Source organism: Cetorhinus maximus, chromosome 13, assembly GCF_964194155.1.
Source record: "Cetorhinus maximus chromosome 13, sCetMax3.hap1.1, whole genome shotgun sequence".
NCBI classification, from domain to species: Eukaryota; Metazoa; Chordata; class Chondrichthyes; order Lamniformes; family Cetorhinidae; genus Cetorhinus; species Cetorhinus maximus.
In genome coordinates, this window is record NC_135891.1 from 79601137 (window position 1) to 79627729 (window position 26593).

Sequence of the window (26593 nt, forward strand, 5' to 3'; positions counted from 1 at the left end):
TCTCTAAGAGTCACCATATCAGAAATATGGTTTTGTTGTTTTGCTTCTCCCCTAGCTGTGGGATGCTGAGGTCAATTATGGTACCTGCGTCACTGACCCATCTCATAATTATCAAATGCAGCCCATGTGTCAAAGCTGGGAACGTCCTGGTCTGTATCTCAGTACCTCTCCAGGCAGTGCAGTGGGCAGCTCAGTCACTTCGAGCTGAATTATCACCACAGAAATGAGAAGCAGGAGGTGCGGAGACAGGTTTCTGGTCCAATTATAGTGTAGCGGGCAGGCTCAGAACTGAAGGGCCAATCAGGGGCCTTCCAGCTGGAGAGGGATGGAGGATGCCATAGTAACTGGGAGGGCACCTCAACAAGAAGATCCCATTTAGCCACACTTTAATAAAAACAGAAAAAGCAGCCAGGCCACCGCTAAGTGTGGGGCAAGGGGCGGAGTCGGGAGGCAGTGGGGGGAGGTCCACTCTCCAGGTGGGCTTTTCCTGCACCCACCCCCGGCAGTCTGGGAGGGCCTGTAGGCCTGTCAGGAGCATTGGCACTGCCACTGGGTTCCCATCTCCAGGGAGCTGAGGTGCCCTCTGTTGTGTCAGGAAACTGGATTCCGACTGAAAAATCCCAGTTGGCCTCCTCAGCTCATCTGTAACAAGGCTCTTAATGTGTCTATTGCCTGGGGAAGGGCAGTGTGGGGAAGGGCAGTGTGCCCAGGCCCTGAACTCACCTCCTCCAAAATTTCTGGCGCTCTGCAACTGACACGCCACCTGGCCCCTGAAAATTCAGCCCTTAGTGTGTGAACTACAAGAACATGGTAGCCAATGGCAGAATCAATCATGTCTGCTGTTACATTAAAGCAGCAATTGAAAGGATGGTGTTGTGTGACAGAATGGTTTGTACAGCAGGGGATTTAATTCCCCGAGGATGCTCCACAGCGCCCAGCAAAATCTGGGTGCGAGATCTGCAGAAACTTGAGAGAAACATGAAAGCTGTGACAATGAGGCTCCCCTCGCCCTCAGGAGTTGAACCCCCAGACTTTACAATTCCACCTCAGTGGAAAAGAGTCCTCCCATAGAACCCTTTGAGTGTGAAATGTTTACCTGAGCCATCCAGGGCAGTGAGTTCCACTCCGTGTGCCAGGATGACCTCCAAACAGTCCACGTGACCTCTCATTGCTGCTAGATGGTACCTAAGGTAGAGACGTTCAGAGCGGCTGAATTAGTGAGAGAGGCACAGTGTATTAAAGCAAGCAAGTTGCACTAAATTTTATAAAATAGTGGCTAGGAGCCTCAGAAGGAGGCATTGTTTTCAAGTCTGGGCTCCATACTTTTATGAAAGATGTCAAGGCCTTGGCGAGAGTGCAGTAACTCAGTTCCTCATTTATCAAGTATTCGCTAAGTCTGCTTTTCTTTCAAGAGAACAACACCAGCAATCCTAAATTTGTGCAAAGGACCATGCCTGATAAATTGTGGCAATAATTAAACTTTCAGTCCCTCTGGAAATGCAAGATGGTGGAAAAAGGGTGACAGAAAATTGACAGTTCAGTTTACACCTCCCCCATTGACAGTTCAGTTTACACCTCTCTGTAGTAACTGAAGGTTTAGCCTCTCCTACTGTCTATCAGGGGTCACATGATGTTCTTGGAGGCTCCAAACAATGAGCCTTAAACACAGGCAATCCAGGGGATGGAGCTTCCTGACAAGAATCCTGATCGAGCATGTGGCACCTGAAAAACTCTCAGTAATAAAGTTTATCTCTTTCTTGTTGAAACCTGTCCGCTCCATCAAGTCCTTACATTTGGCGATGAGAGTAAAATAGCTCCGACGCTGCACCTCGCCTTGTTAATGTGAGTGCATCGAATCGTGAGAAAAAAAGGATTACTCACCAGTCATTCCACTCTTCAGATGAATCAATCCTTATGATGTGACTATGGAAGACTGGAACTAGTAAATAGAATGCCTTGGTTTTTATTTTGTAGCGAACAAAGTTACCGTGGAGGGAAAGCAGAAAGCCATCCTTTTGAGTGTATGTGGTAGCAAGACATATAATCTCATATGCAGCCTGATGGCCCCAAGCGCACCCAATTCTAAGTCCTGTAATGAATTAGTGGACCTCGTGAAAACGCACTTCCAGCGAAGCCATCCGTAATAATGCAGCGTTTTAAATTTAATTCCAGAGTTAGGGCCCCGGGAGAGTCCATCACAACCTATGTAGCGAACCTGAACACTGCAACTGCAGGGACACATTAAATGATTTGCTGCGGGACCAATTAGTTTATGGGGTTCAGGATGATGCCATTCAGCACCGTTTACTCACTGAGCCCGACATCGAACTGAAGCACGTCCCAGAAATCTCCCTCGCCATGGAAAATGCTCCGAGACTCACAGGCTTTGCAACATATACAACATGGCGTCATTCTTCACGTGTGGCAGGAACCAACTGCCTGGCGTGGAGCGAAAACCAGGCCCACAGCATCGAAGTGAGAGGCAATGTCCCCTGTGAGAAACATGGTAAGGCCGAGTAGGAAGACTTCAACAACAACTCCAAGATTAAACTGTTATAGATGTGGAGGTGACCACCTGTAAACTCAAGGAGGCAGAATGTCATTACTGCCATAAGAAAGGTCCTGGATTAAGGCAATGCAGGGCGAAGTCAAAACAGACCATAAATCCATTAATAATGGAGGTGGATACGGGAGCCTCAATCACAGTGGTGGACAGCTTCATTTAAATAGCTTACTATTAAGCGTACCCAGCCACTAAACCTGGAGCAGACAACCGCTGAATTAAAGACGTACACTGGATAATCTATTCAGGTAAAGGGCATCGCCACAGTACCAGTTCTTACAGGCAACAGACAGCCCAGTTTCCAGTGATAATAGTGAAAGGAGAAGGGCCTAATCTTCTAGGCTGAGATTGGTTACTGAAAATTAAGCTTGACTGGTCTAAGATATCTTACCTGAAAACAGGAGATGTTCCTGAACTGCTAAGGAAATATGACACTGTATTTCGGGATGAATTAGGGAAGTTAAAAGGCTTGCAAGCAAAAACATACACGGATCCTCAGGTGACACCATGTTTCTTTAAGGCCAGACCTGTGCCTTATGCGTTGAAGGGGAAGGTGGATGCAGAACTGCGCTGGTTCGAAAAGCTGGGCATCTTCCATCCTGTCCAATTCTTGGAGTGGGCAGCACCCATAATGCCAGTGGTTAAACCTGGCCAAACTATACGCATTTGTGGGGACTATAAATTGACTGTAAACAAGGCAGAAAAACTGGACAAGTACCCCATTCCAAGAATAAATGATTTATCTGCAAAGCTGGCTGGAGGCAAATCCTATATAATATTGGATATGAGCCATACCTACCAACAATTAGAACTGGGTAGCACATCAAGAGAATACGTGACTATAAACACACACAAGAGTCTTTATCAGTACACTCACCTATTCTTTGGAGTCTCATCTGCATGCGCTATCTTCCAGAGAACAATGGAGAGTCTTTTGCAAGGACTTCCCTGAGTGTTAGTTTACCTAGATGATGTTGGCACTTGGCCAACCTGGAGGAGGTGCTAAGAAGGTTCATGGGAGCCAGTGTACAATTAAAGAAATAAAAACACACATTTCAAGTACCAGAAGTTATTTACCTGGGTCACAGGGTGGACGCCATGAGTTTTCACCTAGTAGAAGAGAAAGGTCAGGCAATAAAAATACACCCTCACCATCCAATGTAACTGAGCTCAAGTCCTTCCTGGATATGATCAGTTACAATAGCTGCTCCTTGCCTAACTTATCAACTGTATTAGCACCATTACACTTGTTGTTAAGAAAGAATCACTGTTGGTTGTGGAATTCACAATAGGAAGAAGCCTTCGTGAAACTGAAGAAACTGTTGCTTTCATCGTGTTTATTGGTACGTTACGATCCATCGAAAGAGTTGGTAACAACATGTGATGCCTCTCCTTATGGTGTAGGAGCAGTGTTATCACATAGAATAGAAAATGGATCAGAAAGACCCATTGGCTTTGTCTCAAGAACCCTCTCCGCAGCCGAGAAGGGTTATTCCCAGCTAGAAAAGGAAGGTTTATCGGTGATATTCAGAGTGAAGCAATTCCACCAGTATCTGCATGGATGACATTTCACCATTATGTTGGACCATAAACCATTAATGGGATTATTCAGTGAGGATAAAACCATTCCACCAATAATATCAGCAAGAATACAACGTTGGGCTTTGATACTATCTGCATATGATAATAGCTTTATGCACCGCCCTGGCTTGCATATTGCAAATGTGGATGCACTCAGTCATCTCCCATTACCAGATAGCATTGTGCATGCTCCTGTTCCACAAGAAGTTGAACTTCCTGGATTCTTCGCCTGTGTGTGCGAAGTAACTTAGAAATTGGATGAACAGAGATCCAATATTGTCGAAAGTCAGAGACTTTGTTTTGCAAAGATGGTCAAATTTGCCTGTATCAGAAGAGACAAGATCATTCCATACCAGAAACACAGAGTTAAGCTGTCAACGTGGAATTTTGTTGTGGGGATCAAGAGTTGTCATCCCTTCGCAATGAAAAGAACCACTCTTGACAGAGCTTCACCATGCGCATCCAAGCATATCGAAGATGAAAATGCTTGCATGAAGCTATGTCTGGTGGCCAGGCATTGACAGTGACATTGAAAGCCTGGTCAAGCACTGTCTCCACTGTCAGCAACAACAGAAGTTGCCTGTTTCAGCTCTGTTACATCCGTGGAAGTGGCCTGGTCGACCCTGGGTTAGACTACATATCGATTATGTAGGTCCATTCTTAGGTACCATGTATTCGTTGATCATAGACGCACATTCTAAATGGATGGATTTATATGAAGTCAACTCACCAACATAGAGCGCAACTATCGAGAAGCTGCATCACTGTTTTAGCACACATAGCTACCTCAAATTTTCGTTTCTGGTAACGGTAGTCTTTACCAGCCCAGAGTTTCAGGGATTCATGAATCTAAATGGAATCAGACATATTAAAACAGCCCCTTACCATCCCTCATCAAATGGTGTAGCTGAGAGAGCGGTACAAACTTTCAAATCTGGAATGAAGAGGTTATCAGAAGGTACTTGAGAAACTCGACTATCCCTCTTTCTTCTCAGTTATCATACAACGCCACATTCGACTACGGGTTCAACACCGTCTGAATTATTGATGAAATGCTGCCTACGTACAAGGTTAAGTCCGGTCTTTCCAAATTTAGAGGGGAAGATAGAGACGAATCAGAGTAATCAAAAGTGGAATCATGATATTCATAGCAATAGAAAGCTCACACATTCAGTTAAGGTGACACAGTATTCATACAAAATTTTGAAAGTGGATCTTGTTGGGTTCCTGGAACCATTGTCTCAGAGACTGGTCCATTATCCTTCCAAGTGCAAGCGGAAGATAAAATTGTTCGTAAAATCGTGGACCATATTCGTGCTAGAGAGACATTCCAATAACTAACTATTCCACCTGTGATAAACGTCGAACCATCAATCCGTGAGGTGACAGATTGACCTAGAATGGACATGCCTGATGTCTCTGTAGAGTTGCCAAACCCAGAACTGCCACTTTCTAATGATGTGTCTCGTGCTGCAGTTCCTGATCATGTTGATCCTGTTGAGGAATCTCAAGTGGTTGAGCTACGCCGCTCTAGCCATATAAAGAGAGCATATCAGACTTAATATTTAATCACCTGACCTTGTATATATGTATATGTTGCTGGATATTCAAATGCTCCCTTTAATTAAAAACTGTAAAAAAAAAAATCTAAAGGGGGAGGAAATGTAGTAACTGAAGGTATAGCCTCTCCTGCTATCTATCAGGGGTCATATGATGTTCTTGGAGGCTCTGACAAATTAGCCCTAAGCATGGGTAATCTGGTGGGGGGGGGGGGGGGGGGGGGGGGGCTTCTTGACAAGAGTCCTGATCGAGCATGTAGCACCTCAAAAGCTCTCTGTAATAAAGTTTATCTGTTTCTTGTTGAAACCTGTCTGCTCCATCAAGCCATTGCACTCTCCCATTGACAGTTCAGTTTACACCTCCCCCATTGACAGTTCAGTTTACACCTCCCCCATTGACAATTCAGTTTACACCTCCCCCATTGACAATTCAGTTTACACCTCTCCCATTGGCTTCAAATGGGAAGGGATGCAAATGAGCTGTTGGGTCAGCATCACCATTTACACCGACACAGAGCCAAATATCTGCCCCATTCAGCCTCGTCATAGAGAGTGGAAATCCCACTCAGAGCCTCTTGGACGTTATTCGGTGTGCCAGCCACCATCTTCTGACTGAGACTCAGGAGCAAAATCCCCCATCTCAGGGAGTCTCTGCCCTGGCACCAAATTCCTAACCCTCCACCGCCACCCCCGACCCCCCCAACTGGCAGTGACCTCACCCCAGGCCCATCATCACCTCCCACGGAACAGGCGTACGTTAGGTTCCTTACAAGTAAGGCGGAGGGCCGGAATAGCTGCAGCTCCTTGCTGCTTCTCTACCTATCCTGCCGGAGTTATGGCAAGATATTGGACGAACCCCAATGGAGTTTCAGGGCACTGGGACTCTGGCTACCCGTTCTGACTGAAGTGGTGCTGGTATGGGCACCAGACTTTGGATAAAAGCACGGCTGGTTCCGGATGTTTCCAGTCACCGTCAGCAGATGGGCACTGGGGAAGGGCCCAAAAGTGGTATTTGTACCTACTTACCCCAGGGTAGTGGAGCATCCTCAGACTAACCCTGCCAATAGTAGCAAGGGGACAGCTGAAGAGCACCAGGGCGTGTGATCTCAGCACACCCACTACAATCACAGCACATTAGATTTTCAACTGCCAAGTTTTTTCTCTTTTCAATGGCTCGTTAACAAAACTGTGGGAAGGTGAATCTTCTCAAAGACAAAAACATGATTGGTGAGGCTGGAAATCACAGAGAAAGCCAAGCCTTGTTCCCATTTCTTTTTGCTGAAACAGGAAGTTCATTATTTCTTTATCCTGTGGGTGGCCATATAAAGGGCCCAATAATCAAATACAGAAAGAAAATGTGGGACTCACGCTGATCGTCCTTCAGTGTCGAGCTTTGTCGTGAGAAGAGTCCTTTTGTTGAGAAGCGAGGCCACTTTCTCAGGGTCACTGCCGTCGACGGCCTGTAACAGCTTCTCATCATATTTACTCCAGTCCTGGCTCTGAAAAGAAAGACTGAAATTTATCGAGCCCCCTTCACAAATGCAGGACGTCCCAAAGCACTGACGGACTTTGTGAAATGTGCGGCAGGATTTCTGGGCCCTGCCGAGGTTGGGAACGGAGGCAGACATTTAGGGTCCGGCATGCCACTTTCCCAACTCCATTCCCGCCACCAGCCATCTTGGTCATGGCTGGATTGAGGCTGGCAGGGCTGCCCGTCCCCCTGAGGCAGCTAGTCAATTAGCTCATTAAGAGCCTTGTTAAAGGTAGGTAATGGACGTTGAGTCAAGCGAGGCAGGCTGGGGGGGGGCGGTGTCAGCACTCCCAGCAGGCCTACAGGCCTTTCCTTCCTGCTAAAGGTAGCTCTGTGGAGGGACTCCGCCACTCCCCCCTGCCCATGGCTGCTTATTGTACTTTTTAATTAATTTTTTTTTAAAATGTGGTGAGAGGGTGCCTCTGTGTTGAAGTGCAGTCCCAGCTACTTGCCATTCATTGCAGCTAGTTGTCCCTGCCTCTTACTGGCTTTTTGGACATGTGAGCCCACCCGATGCCATTAACTGGACAGGGAACCTGTCTCCATGTCAATCATGGGGGCTCCCCAGTCAAAATTCCAACGTGTGACTTTTCCCTATGGGGCTGGGTTCAAGATCTAGAAACAATCCCCGCCTGTTTCCACCCACAAGGTGCAAATTCATCCAATGAACCCAGCAGCCAATATGCACAAAGAGAAAAGCAAAATACTGCAGATGCTGGAAATCTTAAACAAAAGTACTGCTGGGAAAACTCAGCAGGTCTGACAGCAACTGACGAGAGAAAAACAAAGTTAACGTTTCAAGCCCATATGAAGAGAGAAGAGTCTGAAGAAGAGCCATATGGACTCGAAACGTTAAATCTGATTTTCTCTCCACAGATGCTGTTAGATCTGCTGAGTTTTTCCAGCATTTTCTGTTTTTGATGCACTAAGTAACCTCCCACAAACGGCAATGTGATAATGATCAGATAGTCTGTCTTTTTGTGATGTTCATTGAGAGATAAATACTGGCCAGGACACCAGAAGGAACTCCTCTCCTCTTCTCAAAATAGTACCATGGGATCTTTTGGATCCAGGTTAGAAGGCAGACAGGTCCTCAGTTTGATAACTCATCTGAAAGACAGCACCTCCAACAGTGCAGCACTCCTCGGCACTGCAGTGGTGTGTCAGTCTTGATTTTTGTGCTCAAATCTCTGTGATGGGACCCAGAGTCTTCAGGATCAGAGGAGAGAGTGCTACCAATGAATCATACCAGACATCATGCTCCTCTTACAGACTTTTACAGTGCAGAAAAGAGAAATATTTTCTCTAAGCTTTTCATCTTTCATCAGGACAAACAGAAGAATGCCAAATTTCAAACAATCACAACAATTTATACTACAGGAGAAAAGGGTGCTGATTGGTTGGTAAGTTGACTCTGATTGGCTGAGGTGTTGCCATGGAGAAAGCAATGGGGAATTATAGGCTCCCCAAGCTCCTGGGTAATTCCAAAACGGTGCAAGGCTTGAACATATTCTTTTTGTTTACAGACAACAGGTCCCTGAGTGTGAATGTATGTCACTTCAAGCAAGCTTACATGAGCCACGTACGAGCTTGACTGATTCTTAAACTGGTTGTTAGTGTAGTTATTAGCACACTCAGGAATGTTCAGCAAGTGCTGCCCAATTGTGGCATCACAACCAACAACTATGTTTTGTTTTGGGTTTTGTAAGTGCAGGCTGGTTGAGTACAGTCTTTTTCTGTCTAGGTCACAGTTCCTATAACTTCGATGTCAGCATTTTCAGCCATGACAAGGGCAGAAAAATGGGTGATACTGAATCAATCGATGGTTCTCTATTCTAAAATACTGGAGGGGGGAATTTAACTCCAAAAAGGAGTCAGGTTGGGGTATTAAAGTGTTAAAAGTCTGAATTCCAATCCCAACCTGCCTCGAAGCTGCCTACTTCTGGGGCAAAATTTTCTACCTGTCGGGTGGGCGGAGCAGAAGCGGGCACGAACCCGATCACTGCCCACGATCAGCTCTGCACCACCATTTCACGCGGGTGGGCCAATTAAGGCCTGCCCAGCATGAATTGTGGCTCCTGAGGGCAGTGAGAGTGGGTGGGCGGCGGCAGGATTGCAGTGACCACCAGGTCCAATGGCGACCTGGCGACCTGGCGGCCTATTTAAAAAAGCTGCTGTGGCCTTTCAAAGGCTGCGAATCATGGCCAGTGGAAGGGCTCCCCAGAGCGCTGCTGGTGAGCAGGCCAGGCAGGTGGGCAGGGCAGGGGGGCTCTGTGCCCCTCGTTTTTCGAACGATTGCCTTGCTGCCCTCCTGGAGGAGGTGGCAGCACGGCTGGAGGTCCTCATACCCCAGAAAGGGAGGAGGAAGCCCCCCCCCCCACCACATGACGAAACGTGCCTGGGAGGAGGTAGCGGAGGTGGTGAGCTCCCGCCACCTTGAAGCTCCCCTCCCAGCATGTCATCACCCTGACTTTGACATGTCCTGCAGTTCAAGCACAGCACCCAGGTGCACCTGGGTCCAGTGTCGCAAACGCTTCAACGACCTGTTGCGCTCTGGAAGGGTGAGCACCATGTTGGCATTGGTCACTTAATCCAGCAGGTAGGCTTTCTCCCCTGGCTGCCCCCCCACTCTGCCAAGTCTGAGTGCAGTGACTGCATTGAATCATTGACGACATGTGTCCTTCACTGGGTGGGCCAGCAGATATTGCCCATACTGAGGTCACCCTGAGACGGTGGTGAAGAGATGGGTTCTGCCCCCACATCATGTGTTAAACTGAGACTCACGTGACCGGTTTGGGGGGCAACCTGGAGGAGCTGCACCTGGGTGCTGTGCTTGAACTGTAGGACATGTCAAAGTCAGGGTGATGACACGCTGGGAGGGGAGCTTCAAGGTGGCATGGCAACGAACCATCTGCTGCCCTCTGCGCTCCACGTGCTTGCGCCTCCTTGCTATGGAAAGATAAACCGTGTGGTGCCTAATGTGATGTAGGCAGCATGTGGCCAAGGGGGTGGTGGGGCGGGGGTCAGGCCTAGCATCTTTGTGTGAGTGTTCGGCAGCAGCGGGGTGAGGAGACACTGGTGCCCTGATATGTCCCACTCTGGTGGGGGTGGGCCATGCACGAAGAGAGTCCAGGTACAAGTAGCACGAATCAATGCTCTTCTCTCATTTTCTGGTGGAGAATGCTCATGATGCCTCCAAGCGGGTGAGGACTGGTGGCGGCCAGGCAGAGTTAGCAATTCTCAGCCGCTTTGAGCTGGAGGCCCTAGATTTGGAGAGGCGCCATGTGCCCAGCTCCACCGGTGTCAGTGAGACTGGGGTGCCACGGGCAGGTATGTTTGCCCACCAGTGAGGTCACCATTGTTCTCCCAACAACCATAGCAGTGCTGAATGTTCAGTGATTGAAATTTGCAACGTGGCTTGACCATTGCTTATGGAAGGTTGAGAGCATAATGATCCGGGGGACAGGGATACACATTGACATTGTCTTCACGTTAACTGATCCAACGTCCTTGTTCTTCCTTTCAGCATCATCAGAGCAGGGCTGGGAGGAGGAGCAGCAGAGGCCCCCTCTAACACCTGAGGGCCCTGAAGTCTCACCAGCGCCACACCATCTCTGCCAGGCAGGCACCAGCGCAGATACTAGCACCTCGGTGGGAGTTAGAACATTGGCTAGTGTCCCAGGGCACAGCGGTGAGGGCACTCCACAGTTGCTGGAGGAGCTGGCAGAGACAGAGAGTGCCCATGGCACCAGCAGTCGGAGGACTGTAGGGAACCAGGCACATGCTCAATCGGTGCCTGATGATGTGCCTCTGGAGTCGTCCGTGACGCAGCAAACGCAGGAAATGACCATGGTGGAGGAGTCTACATGGATGATTGCCAAAGCAATGAGCCTCATGGCCAAGCGCCATGTGTCCTCCATGGAGAGAGTGGTGATTCTCGTGGAAAGGCTCCTCCAGGAGACCCATCAGGGCTTCCTGGGGATGCGCTCTGACCAGCAAGCCCTCACAGCAGCATTGACCTCAGCTGGTCAATGCCAGTGTGGGAGATGGTCTGGGCACCAAGTTTCCCAGCTCGGTGCTCATCCATCCATGGTGAGCAGGGAGGCCCGAAGTGACCTCATGTCGGCGCAGCAGCTGCCTGTCATCTCTGTGGGCTCCTCTCAGGGTGCTCCAGATGAGGGCAGCAGCTCCTCTGGCCCTCTCCCAGTTTCATCCGGTGAGGCTGCGACGACTGAGGAGATGGTTGCTGCGGAACAGGCAGCTCCCTCCCAGGTGGGGACAGCACAGGCTCCACAGGCCAGAGGATGACCGCCAAGGTCAGCGAGGCCAGCAGGACAGCAGAGTCAGCAGGCTGGCTCAGATGCCACTCCCAGTGATGGGGCAGCATCAAGACGTAGCGCCTGGAAACGTAAACATAAGGCACATTAGGCACACCACGGGTTTATCACTGGTGCTTTTGTGTTGGCCCGAGATGAGGTCTTCATGAGTTGGTGTGATTTTTAACACCTTTGTCATTTTGTTTCATTAAGTTTCTTTGGTTGTAATATTAAATTCAGACATGTCACAATGGCTGAAGTTGCCTCTTTTCTTCTGCAGGTGGATGGTTTCCAAAAATGTGATGAGTGTTTTGTGGGACATTCAGCTTTCTTACCAAGGGCCTTTGTTAATGTTCCAAACCAGGCAGATTTTGCATTTAGGTATCAAGTATGGAGCTTACAACCCAGGCTTGCCCTGAAGGTCCATATGTGGTGTGCTAGCTGAAGGTTCATTGGATTAAAGCTTCCCAGGTGTCCCTGCCTCCCTGCAGTATGCTTGGGTCAGCGTCTACCCCCTCAGCATTTCCCTGTGCGTGCTCATCCCCGGACTCACTGCTGGACTCATCGTATGCAGCCGCAGCCACTGCGTCGACGTCTTCATCATCCACTGCGTCCCCCCTTTCCAGCGCAAGATTGTGGAGAGCACAGCATGCAACCACTATCAGCGACACACAATCTGGGGGGTACTGGAGTGCGCCCCCTGAGCGGTCCAGGCATCAGAAGCACATCTTGAGAAGACCGATGGTTCTCTCCACCACAGCCCTTGTGGAGGCGTGGCTCCTATTGTACCGCTGCTCAGCTTCTGTTCCTGGATAGCGGAGAGGCGTCATGAGCCACCTTCTGAGGGGATAGCCCTTGTCACCCAGCAGCCATCCATCCAGCCGGGCTGGAGCACTGAAGAGCCCCGGCACCTGGGAGTGTCTGAGGGTGTAGGCGGCGTGGGAGCTGCCTGGGTACCTTGCACAGACTTGTAAAATCTGCATCCTGTGATCACACACTATCTGCACGTTTATAGAGTGGGAGCCCTTCCTGTTGACGAAGGCACCGGGCTCACCTGCTGGCGCCTTGATGGCCACATGTGTACAGTCTATTGCACCCTGGACACGGGGGAAGCCAGCAATGGCCGCGAAGCCTCTGGCTCACTCTGTCTGGCTGGCCTGGTCACAGCGATAGTGGATGAAGGTCAATGCACGCCTGAACAAAGCATCTGTAACCTGCTTGACACAAGTGTGGACAGCTGATTGGGAGACACCACAAAGATCACCCGCCGAGCCCTGGAAGGAGCCAGAGGCATAGAAGTTGAGGGCAGCTGTGACCGTTAGAGCCACTGGCATGGGGTGTCCACCCACACAGTTAGCGGAGATCTCAGGGCCAATCACCTGACAGATAGTGCTGACTGTCTCCCTTGAGAGATGGAGCCTCTTTCGGCACTGCACCTCAGACATATTGAGGTAGCTGCTTTGCCACCTGTATATCCTGGCAGCAGGATAGTGGCGTCTTCTGCGGCCCCTTCCACCTTGGACTACCTCTTGGCCCTGCACCCCTTGTGTCTGCGCCTCTCCTCCCAAAGGTGGCTCCCCTGGAGGCAGAATGTACACTCCTTGCCTCCTCCCCCTTCTAGCCCTCCCTTCATCCTCAGAGGAAGTACCTCCAGTGAAGAGTTCAGCCCCCATCCCCAGGCTAAGGGAAGGCTCCCTGAAACCTGCAGGCCCAAAAAAGACTCCTTACTGCAGAGTTCTGACCTGAAGGTTAAGAGTCCAGACAAAGCAGCTGGGATGCGTTTTGAAGTATTGCAGATCACACAGGCAAGTTTCAATAGCTTTGAAAAATCAATACTTGAGAGAGCACACTCACGACCCCACTGAGCCCTCTTATCCCGCCCATGCTTGAGGTTTATTCAAATGTGTCCTACCTGCCTGCCCATTGCGCCCGTGCGCCAACCTGAAGATTGCACTGGAGCCAAAAAATCGCCATCAATTGGTGAGTCAAGGGCCTTAAGTGGCCCGTTAATTAATGGCAGGTATGCATCGGAGATCATCACGCACCCGGCCACCGAAATATCACAATGGCGCAGGGTGACGTCAGGACGCTCGCCCGACGTCACCATATGTCATTTAATGCACAGGCATGCAGGGCCTGCCCCCACGCGCCAGTGGGAAAATTCTGCCCCTGGTTTTTAACAGGTTTGGGTCAGGGGAAGGGGTTTGATCAATCCTCTTTCAGGAGGTGGGTTGGCACTTTAAGTATTAAAATGAGACTCATTACCTCATATTTATTCACATTTGTAATTTAACCTTGGCCTTTCAAGTTTCCCAGGCATCAAGAAACTCACCATCTAATCAGAAGTGAGGGACTGTTGGACCAGGAGGTAAGTGCATTCCCGCCGACCTGCTCGATCCAGATTGTCTCCCCTTCGAGGCCTCTGACATCCCTCCCCCACTCCCAGGCCTCCGATTCCACCCCTTCACCCCCAGACCTTTGATCTCTCAACATTCGGCCTCCGACCTCCCCCACCCACAGCCTTCTAACCTCTATCTTGCACCCCAGAACCCCACAATTGGACCCACTCTCCACTGGGAACATGGGATAGCCCACCTCCCCACATGGGACCAGACCTCCTACCTCTGTGATTGGGTGCACTTCTGGCCCTCCTGCTCTTCCACACAATCTCCCCTCCAAGATCTCCGATCTCCCAACACCACACCAACGCCTCTGACATCCATCCACAGACCTCTGACCTCTCCGCCACTTTAACAACTTCTGTTTGACCCCTAATTTTTCAGGCATCTCTGACAGCCACTTAAAAGAGGCAGTGAGCCCTGACATGTGTAAACAAGAGGCCCAAGGCCTGCTTTAGGACCCCTCTCCTAAATTACTGTCCATAACCAATTCCTGTTCACCATGGATTTCCAATCCCTCTACTCGTCCATCCTCCCCTACCCTCCACCCCTCCTTGTAGGCCCTCTGCTTCTGCATTGAACGGAGGCCCAACCAATGGACACCAACTGGGAGGCTTGTCCTAAATTTAGAGTTGTCAGCTCTATTGAACGTTGTCCTGGAGGCGTCATCACGGGGCCTCCTGTCTCTAATCACACTCTCCCCACATTGCCACCATTGGTTGCCTGACATGCCCACCATCACCAATTGTAAAGTGAACAGACTGTTGTCTGATTGGATTATCCTTGACTCTCAGCCTTTTCTCCCCATGTCTGAGATTTTTCTGACAAGTAAACAAAGGTAATCAAAGAAAATTTTTTGAAAAGGACAATTTTGTTTTAATGCACCTTCGATTTTTCCCCTAGGGTAATGGCAACAGAGTTCTGGAGATTTGTCCTTAATACCTGTGACCCCCAGCCCAATCCTGGATGATTTGTGACCCTACCCAGGTTGGGCCTGAGGCCTTATGTCAATAATGGAGTGAGCCTCCAGCATCAGCCGCACCTCCAGTTGAAGAGGATTCATTTCAGTCCATTTGACTTGATTAAGTTCCAGGGTTGTTAGGGGAGGATTATGGGATAGGGGTTGATTGCAATGGGCAGCTGCTCTCAGGGGTGCTGCGAAGCTGGTGAGATAGGAGAGCTCCTGCCCCTCATAAAACTTTAAAATATAATTTTCCTTACTTTAATGGCCACTGAATAATCTGGAGTGGAGAGGCCTGACACAGTCCAGTTTAGGAGAGGGGTCCTATAGCAGGCTTTGGACCTATCATTTACACATGTCAGAGCCCAAGGCCTGTTTCAGGTGGCTCTCAGGGTGCCTCAAAAATTAGAAATCTGACATATTTCAGGAGACCTTGGGAGTGGGGGACAACGCCATGTAATTAGTGCTTTTTTGTCCCTGTTTTATGCCCTATTATCTGCTTTAATGTAACTGTAGTATTTATTTGTATGTTTTCCCCTGATATCGTCAACATAGGGAAAGCAGTGTTTACACTAATAGGGGGCAATGCATGCTGCTGATGCTGTCAGGCTTAGCACACATTTAATAAAATCCTATCCCTGCTATTTTAATCTGACCTCAGTTCGTAGCATTCTCGCCTGAACCAGGAGGTTGAAGGTTCAAGCCTGTCTCCAGAGACTTAAACGTAAAAATCTAAGCTGGCATTCCACTCTGGTGCTGCCATGTTAGTGGTCTTTCAGATGAGCATTAAGCCCCGTTTGTCTTCTCGAGTGGATGTTAAAGATCCTGAGGCACAACAGTAATTCCTCGTTTTAAGTTGCGGTTGCGTTCCTGGACATCGCGACTTTAAGTGAAACGACTTTACGTCATAGGTTCCCATAGGAATCAATGTTAAAGCTGGAGCTTGGTTCCTTCAGACGTTTCTCACCCAGAAAAAAAACAATGTACAAGTTGAAACGATGTACCGTACATGTGCTGTACTGCGCACCCCTAGCTGGAATAACTCACAGAATAAAATAAATCACTATATATAAAATAAATACCACACTTAGGTACTTTAGGATCTTTCTCAACAAAAATAAAGCTATAAGTTGAAATGCTGTATGTTCCTAAATAGCAACATTCAGAAACGAAATAATCTTTAAAATAAAATAAATTTTCAAATATGAAAGAAATATAATATACTGCAAATGTAAACAAAAATTCAAATAATTACACTCACCAGCTGTCTGGTTTTGGATTGACCGCACTCCACCTAGTGGCAGAAGTTGGTCGGTGTAGGTAACAGCTGAAATAGTCCCAGGGCTTTCAGCGTGAGCGGACAGCGGGAACCAGAGCAAGGGGAAGAGGAACCAACTGAAAAATTCCCCGGCGGTGGCAACGGACACCGGGACTTTTAAAGGTGGGAATGGAGGGTGGGAACAAGAGCCGGGGTGGGGTGGGGTTGAGTTGGGTTGGGGCAGGGGGGGTGGAAGAGGAACTTCAGGACTGAGTGCAGGAGCAGAAACAGAAGTGGAAGTGATGGAGGGAGCAGAGGTAAGAGGTGCACTGATCCCAGCAGCGCTGGGGAACATGTCATGTGCAGACTGGGATGTGCAGGCCACAGAACAGAAAGCCTGTGATAAACGACGTTATAGTAAATATTGCAACGTTAAATGGATATGCGGTTGTTATTTTATGCATGACATTAAAGTGAAACAACATTGACTGATTCAACACTAAGCAGGGATTTACTGCATTTGAAAGAACAGCAGCAGAGTTTTATCTGGTGTCCTGGGTAATACCGGTCCCTCAATCAACATCACAACAAAAACAGATTATCTGGACATTACCGTAGTGCTGTTTATGGGAGTTTGTCCTAGAATTAACTGCTGTGATTTCCTACATTACAACGTTGACTAACTTCAGAAGTAGTTCATTGTCTGTAAACCACTTTGGGACATTGTGAAAGGTGCTATAGAAGTGCAGGCTTTTCTTTTATTCCGTTCGAGAGAGATTTGACCAGCATGGGTTAAGTGATTGAACAATAACATCGCTTCTAATGATAAAAACAAAAAACTGCAGATGCTGGAAATCCAAAACAAAAACAGAAACAGAAATACCTGGAAAAACTCAGCAGGTCTGGCAGCATCGGCGGAGAAGAGCACAGTTGACGTTTCGAGTCCTCATGACCCTTCAACAGAACTAAGTAAAAATAGGAAAGGGGTGAAATTTCATTCTCCGCCGATGCTGCTAGACCTGCTGAGTTTTTCCAGGTATTTCTGTTTTGCTTCTAATTACGCCTCCCCTTTAATAACATAGGCTCCAAAGAGATCTGCCCAACCAGAGTTGGCAATCCATAGATTGGATTCCATCAGTGATTAAAACAAAAGTATGGTAAAGAATTTTGTTCTTAAAGGGGCCAATCCTTTATACTTCTGTATTTTTTTTACATAAAGGTATATAAAATCATGGAAAGCCAGTTAACTCAGTTGGTTAGACGGGTAGCGTGTGGGTCATATTAACGCCAATAGCACAAGGTTAGATTCCTAGCAGAGATAGATTTGGGGCCTGCCTCCTCACCCTATCTGTAGTAAAAACAAAAACCACAGCACTTTGCTGAGGTTCAGTGCGTAATTGCCAAGGACCTACCTGCCTTTGGGCAGATACCTCAAGGAGAAGATGTAAAATCATGTTATCACAAAGGTAATTGTTTTAATAACAGTTCCAATTGTTTTGCTGTGGAATGCAGATTAAACTCTAGAGATTCCAACCGCACATACAGCTATTGAATTAATGCAGCTTCAGCAATGGCAATGGGGATTTTAAAGGAGGCGATTTGGCTCAATGCAATGCAGCATCAGTGCTCTCATCAACGCGGCTGAGAGCAGCAGGCAGAATGTGAGCAGGATGAAAATCTAAAAGAGAGAGAAAGCAAACATACTGACAGAGAGGCAGCACAGAGACAGATCCGTTTCATAACCGTTCGCAGGTGTCTGATTGCCATGCAGCTCCGATGGATAATGTCCCCTTCCTCAAAGAACGTCCAACTGCTGCCCCTCTTGCCCAGCCAGGATCAGTCCTGCTGCACACAGCCAAGCCTCTCGCTCAGGAACACCCGTGGCACCATCTCTCCGGCACAGCAATCACACTGCAGTTTGCTGCAGCGTCGGTACCCCACCCCTCCCAATCTATTCCCCCTCTCCAAACTGGGAGACCAGAGCCGGCTTGCTGAATAACACACACTGCCGCACAAACCAGGTAGCCTCTGCTTTGCTCTAAGCAACAGCGTAGAATGCTGACAGTCATCAATCAACCACTCTACATTTAAATAGACCAGCAGGGAAAATTACAGCACTGCAATCAGAAGCCAGCAAGCGTGTGTGTTAAGCTTGCCTGTTGACAGGACGATTGCCGGTGTAATGCATCCCCCTGATTTAATACCCCTCACACATTAGCTTTTCCAGGTTAATAAACTTTTTTTTTGTTGTTTGAATCTGCGGCCTTTACAACTTAAATGCTAATGCTGGGAGTTGTACTGAATGCTGTCTCGTTGCTACGATTTCGAACAGTTTGAACATTTCAGGTGTATGTTGATACAGATCCTTTTGCCATTTGTTTCATTTTCTGTAGGGGAGATGAAGCCGACGTTCCTGATTTGATTTCTCATGACTGCTCGAAGTCTGTCTGTGTCATTTGGTGGGGTTCAGGGGCAAAGAGCAAATGTACGTGACAAATAAGGCTGCAAACATCCCACCTCCACTGACAAGGGGCTTGAGACTGGGATCTGTGAGATTATGTGGTGAAAGTATAGTACATTGGAGTCAAATTCATTTGGTCTGTTAATCCAGCGAAGACTTGAGGCTGATTTTCTCCGTAATCCTGCCTTGGGGGGAAATGAGGCAGTGAAGCCGATCGTTGCCTCGGTGACAATAACCAGTTTAAAGAACTGTCTTCTAATCTTAGCAATAATCTCTACCTATTGGCACTAGAGATAAACAATTTGTAGCCCAAGGAAAATCTTATAAGGATGAATTATGGAATAATATAGCACAGAAGGAGGCCATTCAGCCTATCATTCCTGTGCTGGTTCATTGAAAGGACATCATCTTACCCCCTGCTTTTTCCCTACAGCCTTGCAAATTGTTCGCTTGAAATGTATATCCTATTCCCCTTTTGAAAGTTACTATTGAATTTGCTTCCCTTCATATTCCAGATCTCACACTTTTTTTATTCATTCATGGGATGTGGGCGTCACTGGCTAGGCCAGCATTTATTGCTCATCCCTAATTGCCCACGAGAAGAAAATTCTCCTCATCTCCCCTCTGGTCCTTTATCTCTCTTTACTTTCTGCACTTGATACCTACACTCTTCAGTTGAGTTCTCCCCCCCCTGTGCCCCAACTTTCCTCACTGATGAATAGATCTCCCCTCTTACAGTGTGTCAGCATCAATGGAGCACTGCTCTTAGAACTGTTGGATGCTGAAGGAGGTAACGCAGGTGGGGAGCAGAGAGGGAGAAAAAAACCATGTGGACATAGCTGCCTGATTGGCACTAAATTTAGCAGAGCTTCCCAAAATAGAGGGCTTCCACTGGCCCTCCTGCCGGTGGACAAGGGCCCCATCACCTCCATTAAATCCAGCCCAAGGAGTGCAGATGAATTCTGTTAGCACCAAAAGTGCCTTTCCACCCCAACAGTCAGTCAGTTAGAAATAATAATGCCACTGCCCCTTAGTGCAGTTGGATTCCTGACCCTATTTCCCAGTTGGTCTGAAAGTCAGTGAGTGATACAGCAAGGTATTGAGCCTATAGCTGAAGAGATGGAGAGGATGATGGGCTGGGAATTCAGATATATAGTTTAAGAGCATTCCCTTTCAAAGGCTGGGAGTAAATGACACCTGCTTTAAATGAAGCAATGTGCACATATCAAGGCATAGTCGTTATCAGAGAAACATGCTGTTAGATTTGAGCAATTCTCAAATAATGACATAATTCAGTCCTCAGGAGTGAAATTCCTCTTGGGCTGGAATGAAAAAAACAGGCACTAGCCAATCCGTAGCCCAACTTAGATCCCACCCAAATCTCTTTCCCACTAACTTCAACAGGCTCCACGACTCCCTATCGTCTGTTCTGCATTGTCACCCATGATCACTTTCACCCACCCCACACTGTGTCATGAACTGTAGCATTACGAGACAGGCTGTTTTAACTCCTCCGTCCTCACCCAAGGTGAGAGCGTCTTGTGCGCCAACTTTAAGAAAATTAGGACAAGTGTGAAAATAATTGTGAGTGAGCAACAGAAAATGCTGGCAGCAGTAATTTTTGAGGAGCTGTCTCAGAATCTCGAACCCAGGTCCTTGGCCCCATCACTGCAAGATTCATACCCCTTCGTTCAGCTCCCCAAGGAGGAATTTCTGTTTGAATTTTAGGAACAGCTTGCCTTCAGTTCTTTCACTGCCTCTCCCGCTGCTCGTATTCGATTTAATGAATGTGAATCACAATGCCAGCACAAGTAAAAAATAAGGAGCGATATGCAGTCCAACATTGAACCAATTGTTAATTATACTTAGGATCGCTTCATTTATTATGTAAATGGTAAATATTCCTTCAGCATGAGGGAAAACTGATCGTAAAATGCCACCTACTCTTTTTATTGACCTAGCTGCCCTTTACCCGATCAATTAACCCTCTACTCGCGCTACAAGAGGGTTTCTTCCCCATTAAAAGCCATCGGCTTCACAGGAACTGGTTCAGTTCAGGGTCGGGGAGCACCCCCCACCTCCCCGCCCAGGAAGTTAATAGGTCACTTACCATTGTCGTCAGCACTTTATTCCTTTCGTACTCAGCATAGCTACCAGTGTCATAGTTGGTGAGTATACACAGTTCCCAGCAAGAGATTCTAGAGAGCCGGCCTATACATTTTCACACAATTGCTGCTCTGAATGCTTGGCAGCTGTTGGTTGGACTGAAATTGGTCTGTTCCATTTTCTGATTTTGTTTAGTATCTCCAGAATAAGAGAAGTAGTGGCTTCCTCTGCTCGGTTTGTTTGTGTTCATAGTTAATTGTGAGACTAATCACTTGTTTCAATTTAAAGAGGTACTGACTTCACAGCAAAGTGCCTAATCAATCTTTCATCTTTTGTTTGAAAAGGGAAAAACTGAGTGTCACCTGCCTTATGATTTCACATAGGAGCAGGAGGATATTCTGCCCCTCGAACCTATTCCACACCATTCAATTAGATCATGGCTGATCTGTCAGCGTCGGCAGAGAAGAGTACAGTTGACGTTTCGAGTCCTCATGACCCTTCAACAGGTCATGAGGACTCGAAACATCAACTGTGCTCTTCTCCGCCAATGCTGCCAGACCTGTTGAATTTTTCCAGGTATTTCTGTTTCTGTTTTTGTTTTGGATTTCCAGCATCCAGAGTTTTTTGTTTTTATGGCTGATCTGTAGCTCAGCTCCCTTTACCCACCCAGGTTCTATAATGCTTAATACCCTAATCCAACAGAAATCTATCAAGGTGGCATCTGTGGAGAGAGAAACTAGTTTAATCTTTCAGTTTGATGACCTTTCATCTCTGATTCCCAAAACTCTGATTCCTCTTCACCCACTAATTATTTCCAGCATTTTCTGTTTTATATCAGATTTCCAGCATCCACAATATTTTGCTTTTTCTTTCAATCACAGTTTTGAAAGTTTCAATTAACCCCCAGCCTCAAAAGCTTTTTAAGGGGAGAGAGTTCTAGATTTTCACCAACCTTTATGTGAACATGTGCTTCCTGACATTACTCCTGAGCAACTCGAATTTGAAGACTGTGACCCCTTGTTCTGGATTCCCCCTACCTGAAGAAATAATTTCTCTCTATCTACCCTATCAAATCTGTAGTATAGGGCAATCTGTCATAGCAAGAGTTAATGTGGGACTGGGAAACGGTACTGCTGCAGTGTGATGTAAAGAGACACTTGACCTGAGACTAGAGTCAGTTGTGGACTCGAAAGAGACCTGTGTCGAAGCAAGCATGGAGTTAGCTCATAGCTTGGGCTGTATATATGTACATAGTTATGTGTTACCAATAAACACTTAATGTTCAACCGTATAAAACTCAGAACCTCCTTTAACCATATTAAATAGCTCACTAGATCACCCTGTAATCATCTGTACTCAATGGAATACAAGCCTAGTCTATGTAACCTGGTTTCCTAATTTAACCCTTGAAGCGCCGGCATCATTCTGGTGATTCTGAGCCGCATTCCCTTCGGGGCCAATATATGCTTACTGAGGTGCCCAGGACTGAACACAGTCTCCTATTATTAAAAATATTTTTTATTTATTTCTGCTGTGACCCCTGCTCCACTCAATGCATGGTTGGACAGTACCTCACCAATTGTACAGACCATTCCGGCCTTGTCCTCCCCTCAGCTGGAACAGTGATGAGCAAGGGTCAAGGGTTAATCATCAGGAGCAGGAAAGCCAATTGTCGCACTCCTACCAACGTCATGATTGAGGTCCAGCAGTCAAATCTGGAACCACCATGTTAGCAAGGTTTGGTTGCACCCAGCAGTTACCAATCAAGCTATTGGGGGAGGGGAGCACAGATATGTATTTTAAACTGACATGTGTTGTGTCAAGCGATTGTAAATCAACCAAAAATAGTTTGCTCTTTTTTCCCATGAATCTGGTTTTACTGTTGTGAGGGAGATGGCGGTGTAGTGGTCATGTCACTGGACTGATAAACCAGGGGCCCAAGTTAATGCTCTGGGGACATGGATTCAAATCCCAGCTGGAAATTGAATTTAAATAATTAATCTTTTTTTCTGGAATTATAAGCTAGTCTCAGTAATGGTAACATTGAAACGATAATCAATTGTCATAAAACCCCACGTGGTTCACTAATGTCCTTTAAGAAAGGAAATCTGCCGTCCTTACCTGGCCTGGCCTACATGTGACTCCAGACCCACAGCAATGTAGTTGACTCTTAACTGCCCTCTGAAGTAGCCAAGCAAGCTGCTCCTTCTCAAGAGTCATTGGCAACAAATGATGGGCTTGCCAGCAGTGCCCACATCCCATGAAAGAGCTTAAAAAAGGATTGAATGTGATAGTAAAAGGTACAGCAGGTGGGACTGGTAAAGATCAGAGAGGGTCCAAACAGGAGAAGGTGAGGATGGTAACCTGTCTGAGGGGAAGATTGAGGGAGGTCAGAATGGGTCACAGCAAAGGGGGAAGGGTGGAGATATAAGCAAATATCTCAGTTAGGGGGAGGTGGCAGTAGCAATGGTCTCAATCAAGGGAGAATCGAGGTGGGAAGGAGTGGGTCACAGCGAGAGATCATTCATTCTATACACTAGCGATTAGTGACAGGTGCACTGTGGTGCAAGTGAATCAGGGAAACATTTTGTCCAGCAGACCAGATGCAGGAAGAAGCTGAAAATTAGGTAACAACAGAGTGAACCTGGAATGCAGATAAAGATGGAATTAAGAATGAAGTTGGCACTTGTGATTCAAAATATGACAGAGGTATCAGGGCTCGATTGAAAAAAGGTTGCAGTATTTGGAGTCTGCTGCACTGCATAACCTTTGTTATTCCCTAATTTTAAAAAAATTGGTCTCAGGAGCACCCAAGTTGTGAGTGAGATCAGCCTCATGTTGTCTTTACCCAATATGGTGGCTGGTGCGCATCCAGTCAGCATGGGCTTCCAGTCTGCCATTTGTTGTGATGTGCCTTTAAGGGGCATACCTTAAACTGCTGTCCATCACTATCCACCCGAGACAGGATGTGATGTATAACCCCATGCACTCTATAGGCAGTATGGAGCAGTAGTCCTACAGACCAGGCATGATCTACAAAGCCTCCCAATTACCAATGCATGTATACAGTCTTATCTTCAAATAAAGAACCCATATTATTGTTCTACCAACCCTTGTTTTATGATTGGTACATCTGCACTAAACAAAAGAATTCAACACCATTTATGACGGTGAAAAATGTCTTAAAAAAGGGCCCAAAAGGTGGCCAATTTCTAAGTCCTTACTCACTAAAAGCGAAACTTGAAACATATCTCATTTGCAGGCTCCAAAATTATGTCATCAACTTAATTTTGGTGTTTGTAGTCCCTTACACCCATGAACCATCTACAGCAGGGAAAATGAGCTGGAGAAACGGCTCCCAGCTTCTTCCTGATGATTGTTAAAGATTCCCCCTCCTCAGGTACTTTTCCTCAACCCCACCCCAAATCTTCTGTCATTCTTTTGTCACCACCCGTCTCTTGGAAAAAAAAGATCCATATTTGACCCCAAAATAAGCTTTCATCCACATCTTGTGGTATAATGGAATATGTTAGACTAAGCGCCATCAAGGGTTAGGTGTAACAGTCTGTGATGTCATGAAGGAAGTGGCAAACACTCGTGATCTGAGACTCGAGGAGAGTAAGCCTGGTCAGAAGCTGGTGTAAAGGGGTGTTCTCAAAACAGTAAATATGTTAAAATAAAGTTACAGTTTTGCAGCCAGCAGTCTTTGGGAATTTATTTAAATTACTCCAACCCAACAACACAATAATATAGGTACCCACGCCATCACCAAGACTGCTATTTTTCCACCTGTGTAACATTACCCAACTCTATCCTTTTCTCAGCTCCTCTGCTGCTGAAACCCGCACCCATGCCTTTGTTAGTTTGAGAGTTGATCACTGTGCTCCACCACACTCCAGGCCTGACTGCCAACTCCTAAAATTAAACATCCAAAACTCTGCTGCCCGTGTCCTTACTTGTACAAAATCCCATTCGCTCATCACCCCTGTGTTCGCTGACCTAAATTGACTCCTAGTTAAGCAATGTCTCAATTTTAAAATTCTCATCCTTGTTTACAAATCATTCCATGGCCTCACGTCTCCCTATTTCTGTAATCTCTCAAGCCCCACAACTCCCCTCAATCTCAGTGCCCTCCCAATTCTAGCATCTTGTCAATCCACAATTTTAAGCACTCCACCGCTGGTGACCATGGCTTCAGCTGCTTAGGCCCTAAGCTCTGGGATTCCCTCCCTAAATGTCTCAATCTCTTTCTTCTCCTTTAAGACCTTCCCTAAAGCCTACCTCTTTAACTAGGCTTTTCGTCATTTGCCCTAATTGCTCCTTATGTGGGTTGGTGTTAAATTTTGTTTGCTAATGCTGCTGTGTAGTGGCTTGAAATGTTTTAATCTGTTAAAGGTGCTATATAAATGTAACTGTTGTTGTTGTTGTTGTTGTTGTTTGAAGCTGGCCAGTAAGAGGTGCTCAAGCAGCCAAACCCACTCTTGGTTCAGTTCCTCTGTATCATTCACATCTCTGCGGGTTTGACACTCATTTGAAGAGTTTTTTTATGGGATTGAGAATGTTCAGGGGATACACCTACAAAATGTGCATGTGATAGACCCAGTGGAAGAGGCGGCCAAGAGTCAATGAACACCATCATTCACAAGTTCCCTGAAAACATGCAGCACAATGATGTAAAAACATTAAGTACTTCACTTGTGCATTATTTTACTGGAACAGATCCCTCTCGCTCCACCTGAAAAAGTTGCTAAGCATTTTACCACAGAGAAAAGAGGGAAATTCCAATCCCACCTCTTCCCATTCGATAGGCAAGAGAGAGAAAATTTCAAAAATCTGGGACCCAACCCCAACTGGCCTCCAATGTAAGGTTTTGACTTTGGGATTTAGGGGAGCAGGCAGCTAAGCTGGTCTCCAGAGGTGTGTCAGTTATTTAGATATGTTAAATGAGACTGTGTGCCACAAGTTTTGGCAGCCGTTTGGATTTAATGGCTATGGCCAGGTTTCTCAATGATCAGGAGGTCTGGCAGCGGGTGGAAGGTGAGAAAGGTAAGATCAATCAGATGAGTGCCTTTCCAGCACTGCTTGTGGTCCAGGAGGGGCAGACACAGGCTAATCTACCTCTTTCCCATGATCAGCCTCCCTCCCACCATTGGCCTCCCTCCCATGATCCAAAGCCCCCTTCACCTTCGAGCATCACACACCCCTCACCCCAAACATTCTCCACCCTCCCCAGAAACACTATCTCCCCCTTATCATGATAATAGTTGATTGTGGTAGTGGACTCCAGTATTAGATACTATATAGTTCTCTGTACTAGGAATAGGGTCATCTGACCTGGGAGTTGAAGGTCAGATACCACATGTTGGAACCTGTCTTGATAGAATTCAGTTAGTGCAGATATGTGTTTATGTTCAGAAAATGTGTTATCAATAAAGTTAGCTCAGCTACAATGCCAACGGCCTGTGTGCATCATTGAAACAAAAAAATGAGACATGGTGTCAGAAGTAAACTAAACGCAGCAGTGGAGGTTCTGAAACCACCAACAGAGATCCGTTTGGTGGAAATTTTCACCAAAAACCGGAGGAGGTTCCGGCAGCGATTCAAGTGTACCTCAAAGCAACGGACAGAAATAGAAAAGGCCCTCAGGTACAGTCTACCATCTTTCTTCACATAGCAGGGGAAGCCACCCTAGAAGTCTATAACACATTCACATTTGTAAGTGATGAGAAACAAAATGACTTGAAAGAAATAATGGAAAAATCCGAAGCCTACTGCAGCCCTAAGAAAAACATCACTTATGAAAGATATCATTTTTTTACATGCACGCAAGACAGTGACAACGTTAGACAGTACATAAC

The 26593-nt window shown here is 46.9% G+C and overlaps 1 protein-coding gene across 1 annotated transcript in view; it reads right to left on the minus strand.

Moving 5' to 3' along the window:
• ankrd24 (ankyrin repeat domain 24) overlaps positions 1 to 17963 on the minus strand; it is a 102003-nt gene extending 84040 nt beyond the window's left edge. Inside the window, exons 1-3 of the mRNA XM_078555637.1 lie at positions 17873 to 17963; positions 7072 to 7202; positions 1097 to 1185 (exon numbers count right to left, since the gene is read on the minus strand). Of these exons, the coding sequence (XP_078411763.1) occupies positions 1097 to 1185; positions 7072 to 7202; positions 17873 to 17935 (283 nt within the window). The 5' untranslated portion in view covers positions 17936 to 17963. The remainder of the gene's footprint in view (positions 1 to 1096; positions 1186 to 7071; positions 7203 to 17872) is intronic.
• Between the last annotated feature and the right edge of the window lie 8630 nt (positions 17964 to 26593).